Below are 16,944 nucleotides of genomic sequence, written 5' to 3'. Positions count from 1 at the left end.
ACTAGATTTCAAAACATTCTTGGAATTTCAAATTTGAATTTTTAAAGATCTTTGACCCCCATTTTCTCATTGTCTGATTATGTTTTATCATAACGATAAATTGACATTTTACATACAAAAATTATTTTAACCGGCAGTATATCCACCTGTTAAACGATAACCGGAGGTTGAGATATTGGCCCTGAGAGTATCAAATAAGACTCGGGAGTATCACGGTACTTTTGAACATCAAATAGTATCAAAAAAAGTACCATCGTACCAAATTTGCCATCCCTGATCTATAGTATATGACGGCCCAGTACAAGCAAATCAAAAACAGCAAAGAGATGCGGAACAAGAAGAAAATGATGAGGTTAAACGCTTTAAAAACTCTTTATCATTGACCGATGTAAATAATAGTGTTTCCATGGTTAAAAATATGTCAGAGAATTAAAATCAGAAGTATCTTTCATGAAATCTGATATAAATGAGATAAAGCCCGTGAGAGTTGATATTAACTACATCAAAACAACAATGCAAGAATTTGCAAAACAAATGTGTGAAAACAATGCTCAAAAGAATCATAATTTCCAAACAGCTATCACAACAATTACAAACTCAATCACCTCTCTTACAAATCGAGTAAGTGAACTTTGTGAAAGCAATAACCCTGCAAACAATTGCTATCTAAATAGTATCCATAACGTAACAACGTGTAGGTAAAAATATCTAAAAAACATCTAATATTGCACAATTTGAAAGGAAGAAAAGTGACCGCGTTGGTAAGAAACTGTTCCTCCTGTTTAATACTTACTTAGTGAGTCGATTTCGTTTCAGTTTTAAGTCACTTTTTTATAGCATAAAAGTGCGTAAAATTAGTAAAATTTCCAGTTTTGCCATAGCAATAGTGAAACTGGAAATTTATCTAATTTTACACTATTTTATGTAGTAAAAGCGACTTTATAATACATTTTCTTTATTTTTCTTACTTTATGAATAATTTAAAATTGTTTATACTCACTAATCTCTCACTTATGTTTATTATATATTAAATTTATTTTTTTATACCCTCCACCACCATCAGTGGTGATAGAGGGTATATATAACTTTGTCATTCCGTGTGTAACACCAAGAAATATTCATCTGAGACCCAACAAAGTATATATATTCTTGGACCTTATGAAATTCTGAGTCGATTTAGCTATGTCCGTCTGTCCGTCCGTCTGTCTGTCTGTATAAAACATTCTCTCGTTAACACGAAGCAATAAAAATTAACGAAATTCACCCAAAATATTTATTATTATCCTAGGCAGTTTGGTATTGAAAATGAGCCAAATCGGTTTACACCGGGAAAAGTTATGAATCAAAATTTGAAACAACCTCGAAAAAAATAAGCTTTTTTTTACACATTCTCATGTAATTTTCTCGAAAACTATAAAAGATAATTCCATGAAAATCAGCACACATTCGTTTCTTCACAAGAGCTTGACTCCTGCTGAAAATTGCCAGAATCGGTCCACAATTTCATATACCTCCCATACAAAAGTACATATTCCCGGAAAATGGGTTTTTTGTTAATAACTTCCGTCACAATGTCGAAATCTTTACAAAATTTTACAAATTAAAATCTTATGTCAATAGAATTCATTCAGAGAAAAAATTTTCTGGATCGGTCCATAATTGTACATAGCTCCCATACAAGGTCTCCTCCCGAAAATAACTTAAACGCAAATAATTCATTTCTAAATCAAGTTATCTATATAAAATTTGGTACAAGTATTGCCCTCACGTACAGAAGTATTACTGTGAAATTTGTTTTTCCATCGGTCCTCCCGAAAATCACAGAAATATTATTGCGAAATTTTTTTTCCGATCGGTCCATTATTGGTCATAGCTCCCATACAAGGTCCCATCCCTAAAATCACTTAAACGCGCATAACTTGTTACAAAATTAAGATATCCATATAAAATTTGGTACATGTATTACTCTCACATACAGAAATATTACTGAGAATTTTTTTTTTTGATCGGTCCATAATTGGTCATAGCTCACATACACGGTCCCCTCCCGAAAATCACTTAAACGCACACAACTCATTCACAAATTAAGATGTATATATAAAATTTGGTACAAGTATTGCTCATATGCACAAAACTATTACTGTGAAATTTTTTTCCGATCGGTTCATAATTGGTCATAGCTCCTATTCAAGGTCCCCTCCCGAAAATCACTTAAACGCACATAACTCATTACTAAATTAAGATAAAATACATAAACATAAAATTTGATACAGGTATTGCTCACATATACAGAAATATTACTGTGAAATTTTTTTCCGATCGGTCCATAATTGGTCATAGCTCCCATACAAGGTCCCTTCCAGAAAATCACTTAAACGCGCATATCTCATTACTAAATTAAGATATCCATATAAAATTTGGTACAAGTATTGCCCAAATGCACAGAAATATTACTGTGAAATTTTTTTCCGATCGGTCCATAATTGGTCATAGCTCCCATACAAGGTCCTTTCCCGAAAATCACTTAAACGCGCTTAACTCATTACTAAACTAGGATATCCACATAAAATGTGGTACAAGTATTGCTCATATGCACAGAAATATTACTGTAAAATTTTTTTCCTATCGGTCCATCCTTGGTCATAGCTCCCATGCAAGGTTCCCTCCCGAAAATCACATAAACGCACATAACTCATTACAAAATATTGATATCCATACATTTAGCACAAATATTGCTCTTATATACATAAATTACTGGGCCCCCTCCAGAAAATTACTTAATTGTACAATATTCATTACCAAATAATGATATAGATGCAGAATTTTGAAATTTTGTTTTTATATACACAATTGGTCATAGCTCCCATACAAGGTCCTCTTTCGAAAATCTCTTAAATGCACATTACTCATTACCAAATAAAGCTGTTGATACAAAAATTATATTTCAAGATTTTTGCACGATCGGTTCATAACACACATTACTTATTACTAAATTACGATATAGATACAAAATTTTACTGAAATATAGCTTTCATATCCAGAAGTTTTGCTTAAAGATTTTTTTACGATCGGTCTATAATTGGTCATATCTCCCATACTAGGTCCTGCCCCTAAATCCGTATTTAACTAGTTGCATTATCAATTTGTGTAGAACAAAATTATATATATGTATTTTGAAAATCCTTAAATCTTTCACACACATGCATACATGCAAATTAATAAAAATCGCCAAGCGTTGGTAATGTGCAATAAATCTTGGAATTGTAATAGATTTGAGCTGTTTGAATCTAGGGATTTTTCTATTTAAGATATGAGAAAACTTATTTCTACAAATATTTGATCAATAAGAAAAGTATTAATATAAAAGTAGCTGGTGGAGGGTATTTAAGATTCGGCTCAGCCGAATATAGCACTCTAACTTGTTATATATTAAATTTTAAATAAAATCATTACAAAATTTCACAATGTGTTACTATTCACACAACTGATCACTATAAACTAAACTTAATATATTTACTGAAATATACAAACACTTTTTCTTTTAAATTTTGAGAGCAAAAATAATTCTGCCTTAAATTATCTTGTTAGTGTATTAACAAGTTAGAGTGCTATATTCGGCTGAGCCGAATCTTAAATACCCTCCACTAGCTACTTTTATATTAATACTTTTTTAATTGATCAAATATTTGTAGAAATAAGTTTTCTCATGTCTTAAATTACAATTCCAAGATTTCTTGAACATTACAAACCCCATTTTCTTTTATATTTTTATAGCGCCCTTAGATATGCTTTAACGGTATGTATGCATGTGTGTGAAAGATTTAAGGATTTTCAAAATACATATATATATAATTTTGTTCTACACGAATTGATAATGCAACTAGTTAAATACGGTTAAATTGCTTTTAGGGGTAGGATCTAGTATGGGAGATATGACCAATTATAGACCGATCGTAAAATATTCTTTAAGCAAAATTTCTGTACATAAAAGCTATATTTCAGTCAAATTTTGTATCTATATCGTAATGTAGTAATAAGTAATGTGTGTTCAAGTGATTTTCTGAAGGGACATGTTATGGACCGATCGTGAAAAAATCTTGAAATAGAATTTTTGTATACCAAACTAATATTTGTGCCAAATTTTGTATCAATAGCTTTATTTGGTAATGAGTAATGTGCGTTTAATATATAATTTTGTTCTACACAAATTGATAATGCAACTAGTTAAATACGGTTAAATTGCTTTTAGGGGCAGGACCTAGTATGGGAGATATGACCAATTATAGACCGATCATAAAATATTCTTTAAGCAAAATTTCTGTACATAAAAGCTATATTTCAGTCAAATTTTGTATATATATCGTAATTTAGTAATAAGTAATGTGTCTTCAAGTGATTTTCTGAAGGGACACTTGCATGGGACCGACCGCACCCATGTTATGAACCGATCGTGAAAAAATCTTTAAATAGAATTTTTGTATACCAAACTAATATTTGTGCCAAATTTTGTATCAATAGCTTTATTTGGTAATGAGTAATGTGCGTTTAAGAGATTTTCGTAAAAGGACCTTGTATGGGAGCTATAGACCAATTATGTATATAAAGACAAAATTTCAAAATTCTGTATCTATAGCATTATTTAGCAATGAATATTGTGCATTTAAGTGATTTTCTGGAGTGGACCTAGTATGAGAGGTATGACCAAATATGGACCGATTGCAAAACAATTTTATAGTGTAATTTATGTATATAAGAGCAATATTTGTGCTAAATGTGTGGATATCAATATTTTGTAATGAGTTATGTGCGTTTAAGTGATTTTCGGGAGGGGACCTTGTATGGGAGCTATAACCAATTATGGACCGATCGGAAAAAATTTCATAGTAATATTTCTGTGCATATGAGCAATACTTGTACCAAATTTTATATGGATATCTTAATTTAGTAATGAGTTATGCGCGTTTAAGTGATTTTCGGGAAGGGTCCTTGTATGGGAGCTATGACCAATTATGGACCGATCGGAAAAAAATTTCATAGTAATATTTTGGTATGCGAGAGCAATAATTGTACAAAATTGTATATGGATATCTTGATTTAGTAATGAGTTATGTTCGTTTAAGTGATTTTCGGGAAGGGTCCTTGTATGGGAGCTATGACCAATTGTGGACCGATCGGAAAAAATTGACATAAGATTTTAATTTGTAAAATTTTGTGAAGATATCAATATTCTGACGGAAGTTATTAACAAAAAACTAATTTTCCGGGAATATGTACTTTTGTATGGAAGGTATATGAAGTTATGGACCGATTTTAGCAATTTTCAGCAGGAATCAAGATCTTATGTAGAAACGAATGTATGATGACTTTCATGAAATTATCTTGCATTGTTTTCGAGAAAATTATTTTAGAATGTGTAAAAAAAGCTTATTTTTTTCGGAGTTGTTTTAAATTTTACTCATTTTCAATACCAAACTGTACCGGATAACAATGAATATTTTAGGTGAATTTGGTTAAATTATATTGCTTCGTGTTAAAGTGAGCGTGTTTTACACAGACAGACGGACGGACATAGCTAAATCGACTCAGAATTTCTAAGAACCCAGAATATATATACTTTGTTGGGTCTCAGATGAATATTTCTTGGTGTTACACACGGAATGACAAACTTATATATACCCTCTATCACCACTGATGGTGGTGGAGGGTATAAAAAGTGTTCTTTTTATACATTTTTATTCTATCTAATTATTATCATTTACGTTTCTTTTTGGTATATTAGATCGAACTTATATTTTAAAAAATGGGATAAAAATTAGAAAATAATGTATTTTGTTTTTGTAAATATTTTTATTTATCACTGAGAAACATGAAGTTGAGCCTAAATAGTGTAAATTTAGTTCATTTATCCAAAATTAAACTCAAATTTGCTGGCAGGGAAGGAGAAAACGAAACAGATTTCTGAGATGGGTAAACAAATCAACGATATGGAGCAACGAATACTAAATAAAACTATAAATAAAAAATGTAACCAAAGAAAACATATCGAGCCCTTTTTGCAAAATGGACGTAAGCGACTTGATTTTCGATTTTCGTTTTTTTATAGAAATCGATAATTTAGGTCTTTTAGCATCATCTCTGAAAATTTCGTAGCTACAGATCCAATGGTTTCAACTTTACAAGAAAAAGAAAAAAGACGTAAATACACATTTATTTTCTGTTTATGAATTTTGTAACAGCAAGGTGTCGGTTACGTCTAAATTTTCTTTTAAAATATATTAAATTCATAGAAAAATTTTGAACAAATTAACGTATTAAATTTGTTTGTGAATGAAATGCAACATATCTGAGTATAATTGTAATAAATTCATGTAATTATCACTATGCCATTGCAATTTATGTTCTGAAATTTATAATTTTCTTTAATTTTTTATGAATTTAGTTCATTCTAATTACTAATTACATTGCATTTATATTACTAATATTTAACCAAATCTTATATTTGGTTGTAAATTTGTGGATTTCGGAAGGCGGACCTGTATATGGACTCTTAATGAATCAATAGTACCAGAATTTACTTATTTATTCGATATATGGTGAATTGTACTACCATGTATGGATATTAATGTGGACATCAGGGTGATTTTCAGAATACGGCCTTTAACGAGGGATTTGGTTAATTGTGCACCGAGGTCTATAGAATTTAAACGCGTGATTAGTTTTGAAAACAAATGTTTTTTGTAGAATTTCATCATACTTTCTTAATTTTTGAAAGATTTATTAACTGTAAAATTATTTTCTGTATGAGGGGCATAGGAAACCATCATAAAACATCATCATACATCAAATTTCGTTGCTATACTGATATTTTTAAGACAGCTATGGTCATAAAATCATTGTCTTAAAGGGTCGATAGGGTCAAATATTGCCTGACATCTGTCATACTTCCCAACATAATTTACAGGTATATATAACTGACTTCTTCAACATTTTATAGCGATTGCTACATAAACAACATATTTATGAATGTTTTAACTATACTCGGGGGGGGGGGGGCACTTGTATGGGGGCTAAGTGAAATCATGAACCGATTTTGCCCATTATTAACACAAAACAACATTTGTCATCAATAAGCATTTTTGGAGATTTTCATCACTCTAGCTCATAACGTTCGGAACCTATCCGGTTTTCAACAAAAAGACTGAAGTACAGACATCGCTAGATGATCTTAAAATCTTATGAAAAAATATTTATTACAATCTTAATTTTCAGATTTATGCATAATATATAGAGATATACACAAAAATTAATTTTTTTAGGCAGAAAATTTATACGTAACCGCCTCAACATTGTTTATATCATAAAAATTTGTCTCGGCAAAAAAGACGTAAGCGACAACAAAATCGGATATAGCATCAATATAAAATCGAAACAAACTGCATCCTACATTTTAGATGTAATAACATTTATTAACGGAGTTTTGGAATAATGCTATGTCCTACTTCGAAGATAATTAAAAAAAATGCTCTCCTGTAAAATTTAGTTTTTGTCGGTTACGTCTTTTGTGCGAAAAGGGCTCGATATATATGAATATACGTTCACTACGATTAAATTTTAATCCGTTCCTAGCTAGTTTGATTAATATCATAAATAATATTAACTTTATAGTTCTTGTGGAAACCAATATCAAAAATGAAGAGCAACATGTTTATAATATAAATGGTTTCAATTCGTATTTCTTTAATAGAGATGGTAAAGGTGGAGGTGTAGCCGTCTATGTAAGAGAAAACATTATTCACACAAATATCAACATAAATACAAACTCATTCGAAACAATAAGAATCAATCCCTGCAAACAATTGCTATCTAAATAGTATCCATAACGTAACAACGTGTAGGTAAAAATATCTAAAAAACATCTAATATTGCACAATTTGAAAGGAAGAAAAGTGACCGCGTTGGTAAGAAACTGTTCCTCCTGTTTAATACTTACTTAGTGAGTCGATTTCGTTTCAGTTTTAAGTCACTTTTATGCTATAAAAAAGTAAAATTAGTAAAATTTCCAGTTTTGCCATAGCAATAGTGAAACTGGAAATTTATCTAATTTTACACTATTTTATGTACTAAAAGCGACTTTATAATACATTTTCTTTATTTCTCTTACTTTATGAATAATTTAAAATTGTTTATACTCACTGTTTATTTAGGGGTTAGAGGGAGATGGGTAGATGGGTACTTACGCGGGAATTAGGAGGAAGGGTAAATAAGAAAGGCTTGGGATATTTTCATAAAACGTTATAATACTTATGTGTTTATTGATCTTTTGGGTAAGTATATAAGGTAAGTATATAGGGTAAGTATTTTTAGGTTATAAATTCAGATTTTATTTTAGTTGTAAGTATTTTTAAAGGTTTAGGGTTTTAATGTTTTAATATTGGTTTAGGGTTTTCACAATCATTTAATTCCTTTAACAATAGATATAAGTTTTAGATATAAATTTTAATTGGTTTAACTGTGATATACAAACTGTGATATAAATTAAGAAAATTAAGATTTCCACTAGATTTAGTATTTATTTTTAGTTTTAGGGTTTATCACTAATTATAAGTTTTATCACTAGTTTTTATTTAGGGTTAAGTTTATAATTTATTTATTTATTTACAAACTTTTAATTCGCTGTTGTAGGGTTTGTTGTTTTGTTTGTTGGTTCGTTTAGCGCACACACTTTTTGTTCTTCTCACAGGTGGATTAGAATAGAAGTAAGTTAAAGATGAAAGCCAAAACTTCAGCTGACGTTCATATGTAGATGAAGTTGGCTGCAGTTATGTGTGGGTATTAAATGACGTCAGGGATGGACAGTGTTATGTGTTCACTGATGTGAACATCCTCCCGGGCCTGGCAACCTGTGAAGAGAAAAGGACAATTATTTTTATTTATTCAATAAAAATGGTGTAGGGTAATAGGGTAAATTATGCATGTAAAATACTTCATTGTGTGCGGGTTTATTGGGTAGATGATCCCATGACCAGCCAGCCAAGGGTAGAATCCTGGGCTATAAGTGAGCCCCCGTCGATGTGGATTACATTGGGCTGAAGAATGCTGGTGTATAAATCTCCTCCAATCTCCATAGAGACAGGTTTGTTCGAATAAAATTCGGGGTCAGCAAGTGAGATACGACAAACTTTGTTTTTAATGGCTTCGTCCATTGGGTTTGGGTAAGGGGTTTTTGGAAGATCTTTAACAACTTCCATACAAACCTCGTATCTAACGTTTGATGCTAGATTTGGTCCAATTAACACTTTGACGAAAACCTCGTTGTCGATTGTGAAGGGTTTCAAACTGGTGTCTCGTACTAACACGGATGCAATTCGGGACTTTGTTAGGCTGGGGTTTAATATGGCCCTTGCTATCCGGTTTCCGCTTTCCATGATCATCTGCACAACTACAGTCGGTACGAAGGTTTTCGTCATGGATGTTGTAATTGGTGTGGTTATGGGTGTTGTTGCTAGGGAATGGCGTGGAGCTGGTATGGGTTGAGTTCTTGGGGCTGGAGTTGGTGGTGGGGATCGGTCTTGGAGCAAATTCTTTAAAATCCTATTTGGACCATGTAGGGTTGAGTGATGCTTGCCACCGCATTGTTGGCAACGAGCCTTACTAGGGCATTTTCCAATTAAATGGTTTCTTGCCAAACAATTCACACAGTAGTGTAAGCTGACCGCAGTTTTATATTTTTCTGCCAAATTCATTTTATTGAATTTATGGCAGTTTATTAGCCTATGATCAGCCTTACCAATACCGCAACCATAATATTTTGTTGTTCTTTTGGGGTTATGATGGCTTCGGCTTCCTTTGTGGTGATGCGTATTACGGCGACCAGAGCGACCAGAGTTAGATCCTCGTTTGTTATTGGGTGCCATTCTGTATGGAATTAAAAGATGGTTTATGAAAATGAAATATTATGAATGAATTAGTGTGTTAGGGTGAAGTGTTAAATATGATTCATAATATATTGGGTTAGTATATGGGTTAGTTGAAATAATTAAGCATATTGTCATATTGGGTTAGGGTTTGAGTAAAAGTATTAGACTAATTAGCGGGTAAAACAACAATTTTAGTAATTGGTCGTGTTAGAGTTCCAGTTGAAGTTTGTAAGTCAACTACTCTATTTCTACCATCAGAACCAGGGTGTGTTTTGGTCACACGTCCAAGTAACCATTCATTGGGTGCTAAATTGTCTTGTCTAATTACTACAATATCACCTATTTCAACTTTTCGGGTAGGGTTTTTCCACTTATATCTTTTATGGAGCTCTTTAAGATATTCATCTTTCCATCTTTTACAAAAGTTGTGATGTTGTATCCTTAATTTTTGCCATCTGTTTGCCAGGGTTATATTATCACTGCTTGTGTCGGGTTCTGCAGGGGTAAGTATGGGTGAGCCAATTAAAAAGTGTCCTGGGGTTAACGGGTTAAGATCCTGAGGGTTTTCACTTGACGGGCTTAAGGGTCTCGAGTTTAGGCATCCTTCTATTCGAGCAAGGAGTGTAGCTAGCTCTTCAAATGTATATTTTAGGGTATTTATTTTCTTCAAATGAGCTTTAAAGCTTTTAACTCCTGCCTCCCATAAACCGCCCATGTGTGGTGCACCTGGGGGTATAAAATGCCACGTCAAATTCTGAAAACTGCTAGTGGACGTAACAGATCCTTTTAGCTGTTTAATAAATTCCTGTCGCTCCTTTTTCAATAACTTGCTAGCACCTATGAAATTTGTTCCATTGTCAGAGTAAATGGTGACAGGGCATCCCCGCCTCGAAAAAAATCGAGCGAAGGCTGCCATAAAGGCTTGGGTAGACAAATCAGATGTTGGCTCCAAGTGGATGGCCTTTGTTGCAAAGCAAACAAAAACACAAACGTAACCTTTCGTTATTTTACAAGTTCTGCCACTGTATGCTTTGACGTCAAATGGTCCTGCAAAATCAACGCCAACATTTGTAAAAGCTTTATCTATTTGGGTTCTTTCTGGTGGCAACGCCGCCATAAATTGGGTTGTTTGTCTATTCCTATATCTTATGCAGGGTGAGCATTTGTTAACAACATTACTAATCAGATTCTTAAGTTTCGGAATCCAATATCCTGATCGGATTATTCTCAACATAAGTTGATTTCCACCATGCAGGGTTACCAGGTGGACGTGTTGTACTAGTAATTTAGCAAATGCACTTTTATAGGGTATTAATATTGGGTGTCTTTCGGAATAGGACAAACTGTTGGAATTTGCTAGTCTACCATTTGCACGCATTATCATTGCAGAATCTAAAAATGGAGTTAGGGTAAGCAGGTCACTTTTGTTGGGTATAGGGTATTTTCTCTTCAAACAGTTATATTCGTTGTTGAAATATTCTGTCTGACAATGAATAATAAGTCTATCACGGGTAGATTTGATCTCTGACGCATCAAGTTCAATACTTGGGTGGGTAGTTAATAAACGTAGTCTATCATTGACTAGTTGTGGGTTCTTTCGATCGAGAATAACTCTATCATTTCGAATTGTATTTCTTCGGGTATATGATGCGCGATCACAAAATCGATAGACATATGTCATTACTCTTAGAGCTTTTGACAATTTCGAAAATCTTGATAATATATCTGGGTTTTCAGTATTCGTATTTAAGGTAGGGTGGGTATTAACTGTCGTAGCAAACGACTGGCTAACTTTAGCTTCAGCTTGAGTAATAAAGTGTTTATTTGTTGTTGGCCACTTCGACGCGACTTCTTTCAACCACGATGGTCCATTCCACCATAAAGTGTCATCTTTTAACTCATCAGCATTACATCCTCGGCTAGCAACATCGGCAGGATTATCGTGTGAAGCAACATGATTCCAGTTATCTACTCCTACTGTTTGTAGAATTGTTGAAACTCTGTTTGCCACAAATGTATTCCACGAGTTAGGGTGTTTACTAAGCCAGGCCAAAACTATAGATGAGTCGGTCCAGAAATACGTCTGATGTAAGGGTAGGTTGAGTTGGGTGAGTACATTGTGTGTCATATTTGCCAACAACACTGCACCACAAAGTTCAAGTTTTGGTAACGAGATTACTTTGATTGGCGCAACTCTCGTCTTAGCGAAGAGTAGGGTTATGGAATTAGGTCCGTCTATGGGTGTTACTCGTGCATATAGACATGCAGAGTATGCCTTTTCAGAAGCATCTGAAAAACCATGAAACTCAATTTTTGCTGAAGGTGAAAAGTTAATCCATCTTGGAATACGAATTCTATTAATATTATCGTAGAACTGCAAAAACTTTTGCCATTTTATAAGGGTGAGTGGGTTAAGACATTCATCCCATGCTGTATTATCTTGCCAAATTTGCTGCATAATAATCTTGGCAGATATAACAATTGGCGCTAACCAACCAGCTGGGTCAAAAAGACGAGCAATGTCTGATAACACAGTTCGCTTTGTGTATGCTGATTTTCTTTCAATTAAGGGTACATTAAAGAAAAACGTATCTTCCTTAGCGTTCCAACGAATGCCTAACGTTTTAGCATTATTTGATTCGGGTAGGGTGAGTAAATCAACATCTAGTAGATGTTCTTCGGGTAAATTGTGTAATAATTCCTTTGTATTGGAAATCCATTTTCTCAAAGGAAAACCAGCAGAGTCTAGAGCCGCGATCAATTGGGTTTGAGCTTTTTGAGCTTCTTCAATTGTGTGACCTCCGGCTAAGACATCATCAACATACATGTTGTTTCGCAATATTTGCGAAGCTATAGGGTGGGTATTTTGAATGTCATCGGCTAATTTGTGTAGGGTTCTAATAGCCAAATATGGTGCACAGTTAACACCAAATGTAACTGTTTGCAGTTCATAATCTTGAATGGGTTCGTTGACGCTTTTACGGAATAATATCCGTTGGAAGGGTGTGTGGGTAGGGTTTAGCATAATTTGCCGGTACATTTTTGTAATGTCGGCATTATAAACTATCTTGTAAAAGCGCCATTTCAAGATAAGTACAACTAAATCTTGTTGTAGGGTAGGACCAGTGTGTAGGGTATCATTAAGACTGTTGCTGTTCGAGGTTTTGCTAGATGCATTAAATACAACTCGAACTTTTGTCGTAACACGATCAAGTTTAACAACAGCGTGATGGGGTAAATAATAATGGGTGTTTGAAGGAGTGTTTGGGTTATAATTAATTAGTTTCATATGACCTAAATCGATATACTCTTGTAGCACGTTATCATATTCCATTTTAAGCTCTGGCTTTTTCATCAAACTTTTCTCGTTACGTAGAAATTGAGCCATAGCAACGTGTCTAGAGTTTCCTAACTCGACAGTAGGGTATATAAATGGTAAATTTACCTGATAACGGCCATTTGGTAATCGAAGGGTAGTGGTCTTGAAAGTTTCTTCACATAAAGAACTTTCTTCTGAAACTTTGGGTTGGGTGGGTACATCTTCAATTTCCCAGAACTTGGTCAAAACTTTATCAAGCGTGACTGAACTGAAGTATGAAACTAAGGGTTGGTTATTTTGCGAATTCTGAACGGGTCCTGTTAAAATCCAGCCAAACTCAGTCTCCTGAGCTATAAGGGTATTGAGTAAGTCTTTTCTGACTCCAGATTTTAAAATCTGTGGGTAAAAATCGCTGCCAATAATAAAGTCTATAGGTCGACTTTCGTAGAATTTTTGGTCAGCCAATTGAATATTTTCCAAGTCTTGTATTAGGGTGGGGTTTAAATTTTGGGTGGGTAAGTTTTTGGTTAATGTTTTAACAACAATTGCTTGGATATTCAATTTAAATTCATTTTGTGTGTTAGAGCGCAATAAAACTTGACATAATTTGTTCGAACGAGCTGAAACTATTTCATTCAATCCTGATATTTCAGCAACTATGGGTGTAGTGGGTAATTTTAGCTTCCTTCTCAGTTTATCTGTGATAAACGAGAAGTCTGAAGCTGGGTCAATAAGCGCTCTAGCTGGAAATAATTCACCTTGAACTTCAACATTCAGAACTGCAGTTCCTAATAACTTTGTTCTGTCATCTATGGGTATGGGTTTGCTTGATTGGGTGTGGGTTGAGAAAGACTGTACTGCGTTTTGTGATGTTGACGCCTGAGTATTTTCAACATGTGGGTTAGGGTTAGAGTTCGGCTTGTGTAAAAGCGAATTATGTTTACCGCCGCAATATCTACACTTAAATGCGCTATAACAATCTTTTATGACATGTCCAGTAGCTAAACAATTGTAACAAATTCCATTCTCATTTACAAATTCAATTCTTTGGTTTAATCCTAAAGAATTAAATGAAGAACATTCTCTTAGGGTGTGATTCTTTTCACAAAGTTTGCAAATGGACCCATAGAGTTTAGTTTGGGTGTTTTGGGTATTTGGTTTCTTTTGGGTATTTTGGGCATTTGCATTCTTTTGGGTATTTGAATTGGGTATATGGTTTGGGTTAGAGAATTTTTGTTCATTTTGAGGTTTGGGGTTTGGGTGGGGTTTCTTTGAAGAATGGGTTACATTGTGAAACGCTTTGGCTCTTCTGTCAGGGTTATATTTTGTTTCAGTAAATTGTTTGGTTTTAGGGTGGTTGTTAGGGTGGGTATTAGGATTCGAATCTGGAACATCGTTTACTGATGTAAGTTCCTTAAAAGTGTTCGTTAAGAACACATCAAGATTCGTCCATTGCGGCATTTCAGCGCTATCATTGAGAGTTTTCTCAAACTCTCTTCGGGTTTCTTTGGGTAATTTTGATAAGCAAAGATATACAAAGATAGGATCCCAATTATCCGTATCAATTTCTAATGAATTTAAATTAGCAATACAACAATTAATCTTTCTCTGAAGCTTTCTTATAGAAGCACTGCACATGGTGCTTACTGTGGGTAAATTAAAAAGTGTTTTCAATTGCGCATTGATTTGCATTCGTCTATTTTCAAATTGAGAGACGAGTTGGGTCCACGCAATGAGAAAGCCATCATTAGTTAGGGGTGCGTTGTCAACGATTTCTTTGGCTTCGCCGCTTGTTTTTTGCTTAAGATAGAAGAGTTTTTCAACTCCACTTAAGCGTGTGTTGTTACCATATATGGCTTTAAAAAGATCCCGGAAAGAAGCCAAGATTTAAAATCTCCATTAAATGTAGGCATATCGCATGGAGGTACATTGAAGGCTACGGAATTGTTGGGTTGTGAGGGTTCGGGTAATGAGGCTCGGGTATCATTGGCCTTAGTAATCTCTTCAATAGATTCATCTATTGAGATCATACTAGTTCTATAAAAATTTCTGGCAGATCTAAAATGATGCACAACTTCCGTTAAATTGATTGTTTCAGCCTTCTTTGGATCGAGTAAATCTGCGGATTCTCTAATTTGAGTGAATTTATGGTCAATTTTAGACCATAAATCACTTAATTCACGTTTTTTGAATTTGAGTGCGGGTAGCGATTGAAAACTTTCCGGAGAGGAGCGATAATCTTCCTCAAAAGACTCCAAATCCATTTGGATATATCGCATTAAAGTGGCGGCCAAAGATTTTAAATCGGACATATTGGGTTAATTTAATTTAAAAATCTACAAAAAATTTGTAACAGCAAACTTAAATTTCCGACAGGGTATTTTATGTGTGTATGGGTATGCTACACAATTCGGGTGGTAATATTAGCTTAATCAAGCAATATATAAAAATATTTCCAAAAAAGCTTTTAATAGGGTGGGTGGGTGAGTGGGTTTTGAATAGAAAATATTTTTATATTATATTGCTTGACAAATAAAACTAATATAATACAAAATAATGGAAATTTAAATTTTATTAGTAAGTTGTAAAAAATACACTTACCTTGTTTGCTGGGGGTAGGGTACAAACCTTCACAAGAGATAAACCAAAAAAAATCTCTTGTGTTGTCGATTCTTCTTTACACCTTCTTCCCGCTATGATGTGTGTTGATCTTGTGTGTAGTGTGGCTGTTGTAATATGTAAGCTGGGTCTGGTATGTATGTTTAAGCGTGTGTATATGTTTTGTGTGTGTTTTATTTCTTGTTTATTTTTGTGTATTAATGTTTTTTTACTATTTTCAAAAATATGTACAGTGTGTGTTTTTCTTTTGTAAGTTTTGTATTATTTTCAATATGTGTAGTTGTTATTTATTTTTGTTTTAATGAATTTGTGTGTATATATTTTTTTTTAAATTTTTGTTAATTTGTTAAATAATTATGTATTAATAATTTCTGTTTTTGTAGTTTTTATATGTTTATTTATTTATTTTTTTTTTAACAAATAGGTATTGGGGTATGTGGGTAATTTTTTTTTCTTTTTAGATTAATATTTTGTGTTTCACTGTATTTATTTATTTTTTTTTTTTTTGATGTATGTTCTTGTTAAAAATATTTGTTTTTATTTGTAATGTATTTTTTATCTTTTCACTGTTTTTATGTTGAGAATTTTGATTTGTTGTGTTTTCTGTTTATTTTAAATTTGTTTCAGTTTTATTTGTTGAACATTTTTTGTTGTCTTTTGTAACAAATATTTTGTTTTTTACTTTGTGCACTTTGTTGTTTATTTTACACAATTTATTTGTTTTAAGCTTTTTGTCTGTTTTTTGTTACAATTTGTACACTTTTTGTTTTGTTTTTTTTTACAATTGTAATTTTTTACACAATTTTATTTTTAATTTAGTTTATATTATTTATGTTTTAGTTTGTAGGGTATTTTTAATTGTTTATTCTCTTTTTTTTTTTTTTTTTATTTTTAGTTTTATTTTTAAGGGTGGGTTTTTTATTATTTTTTTTTTACATACACTTGCTTTTGCTTACTTTCAACACTTTTCACTTTCTTCACACTTTTTATTTTTAAGCTTACTTTTATTTTCAGCTTTCTTTTTGTGGACTGTAATTTATGTATGTAGCCGTTTCTTTTTTAAAGGCTCGTTTGGACCAATGTTTATTT

At 32.9% G+C, this 16,944-nt stretch overlaps 1 protein-coding gene across 1 annotated transcript; it reads right to left on the bottom strand.

The window, feature by feature from the left end:
- Window positions 1-10,083: 10,083 nt before the first annotated feature.
- LOC119611082 lies at window positions 10,084-14,874 on the bottom strand. Its single transcript, XM_037966542.1, has 2 exons — window positions 11,602-14,874; window positions 10,084-10,473 (listed from the first exon to the last, which is right to left on the bottom strand). Exons 1-2 carry the CDS (start codon window positions 14,872-14,874, stop codon window positions 10,084-10,086), a joined length of 3,663 nt encoding a protein of 1,220 aa, XP_037822470.1.
- Window positions 14,875-16,944: the final 2,070 nt, after the last annotated feature.

This window comes from Lucilia sericata, unplaced genomic scaffold, assembly GCF_015586225.1.
Source record: "Lucilia sericata isolate MDLA Ls3-8-SP2 unplaced genomic scaffold, ASM1558622v1 Contig000030F_arrow, whole genome shotgun sequence".
Lineage (NCBI taxonomy): Eukaryota > Metazoa > Arthropoda > Insecta > Diptera > Calliphoridae > Lucilia > Lucilia sericata.
This window is presented reverse-complemented; position numbering and strand designations above follow the sequence as displayed.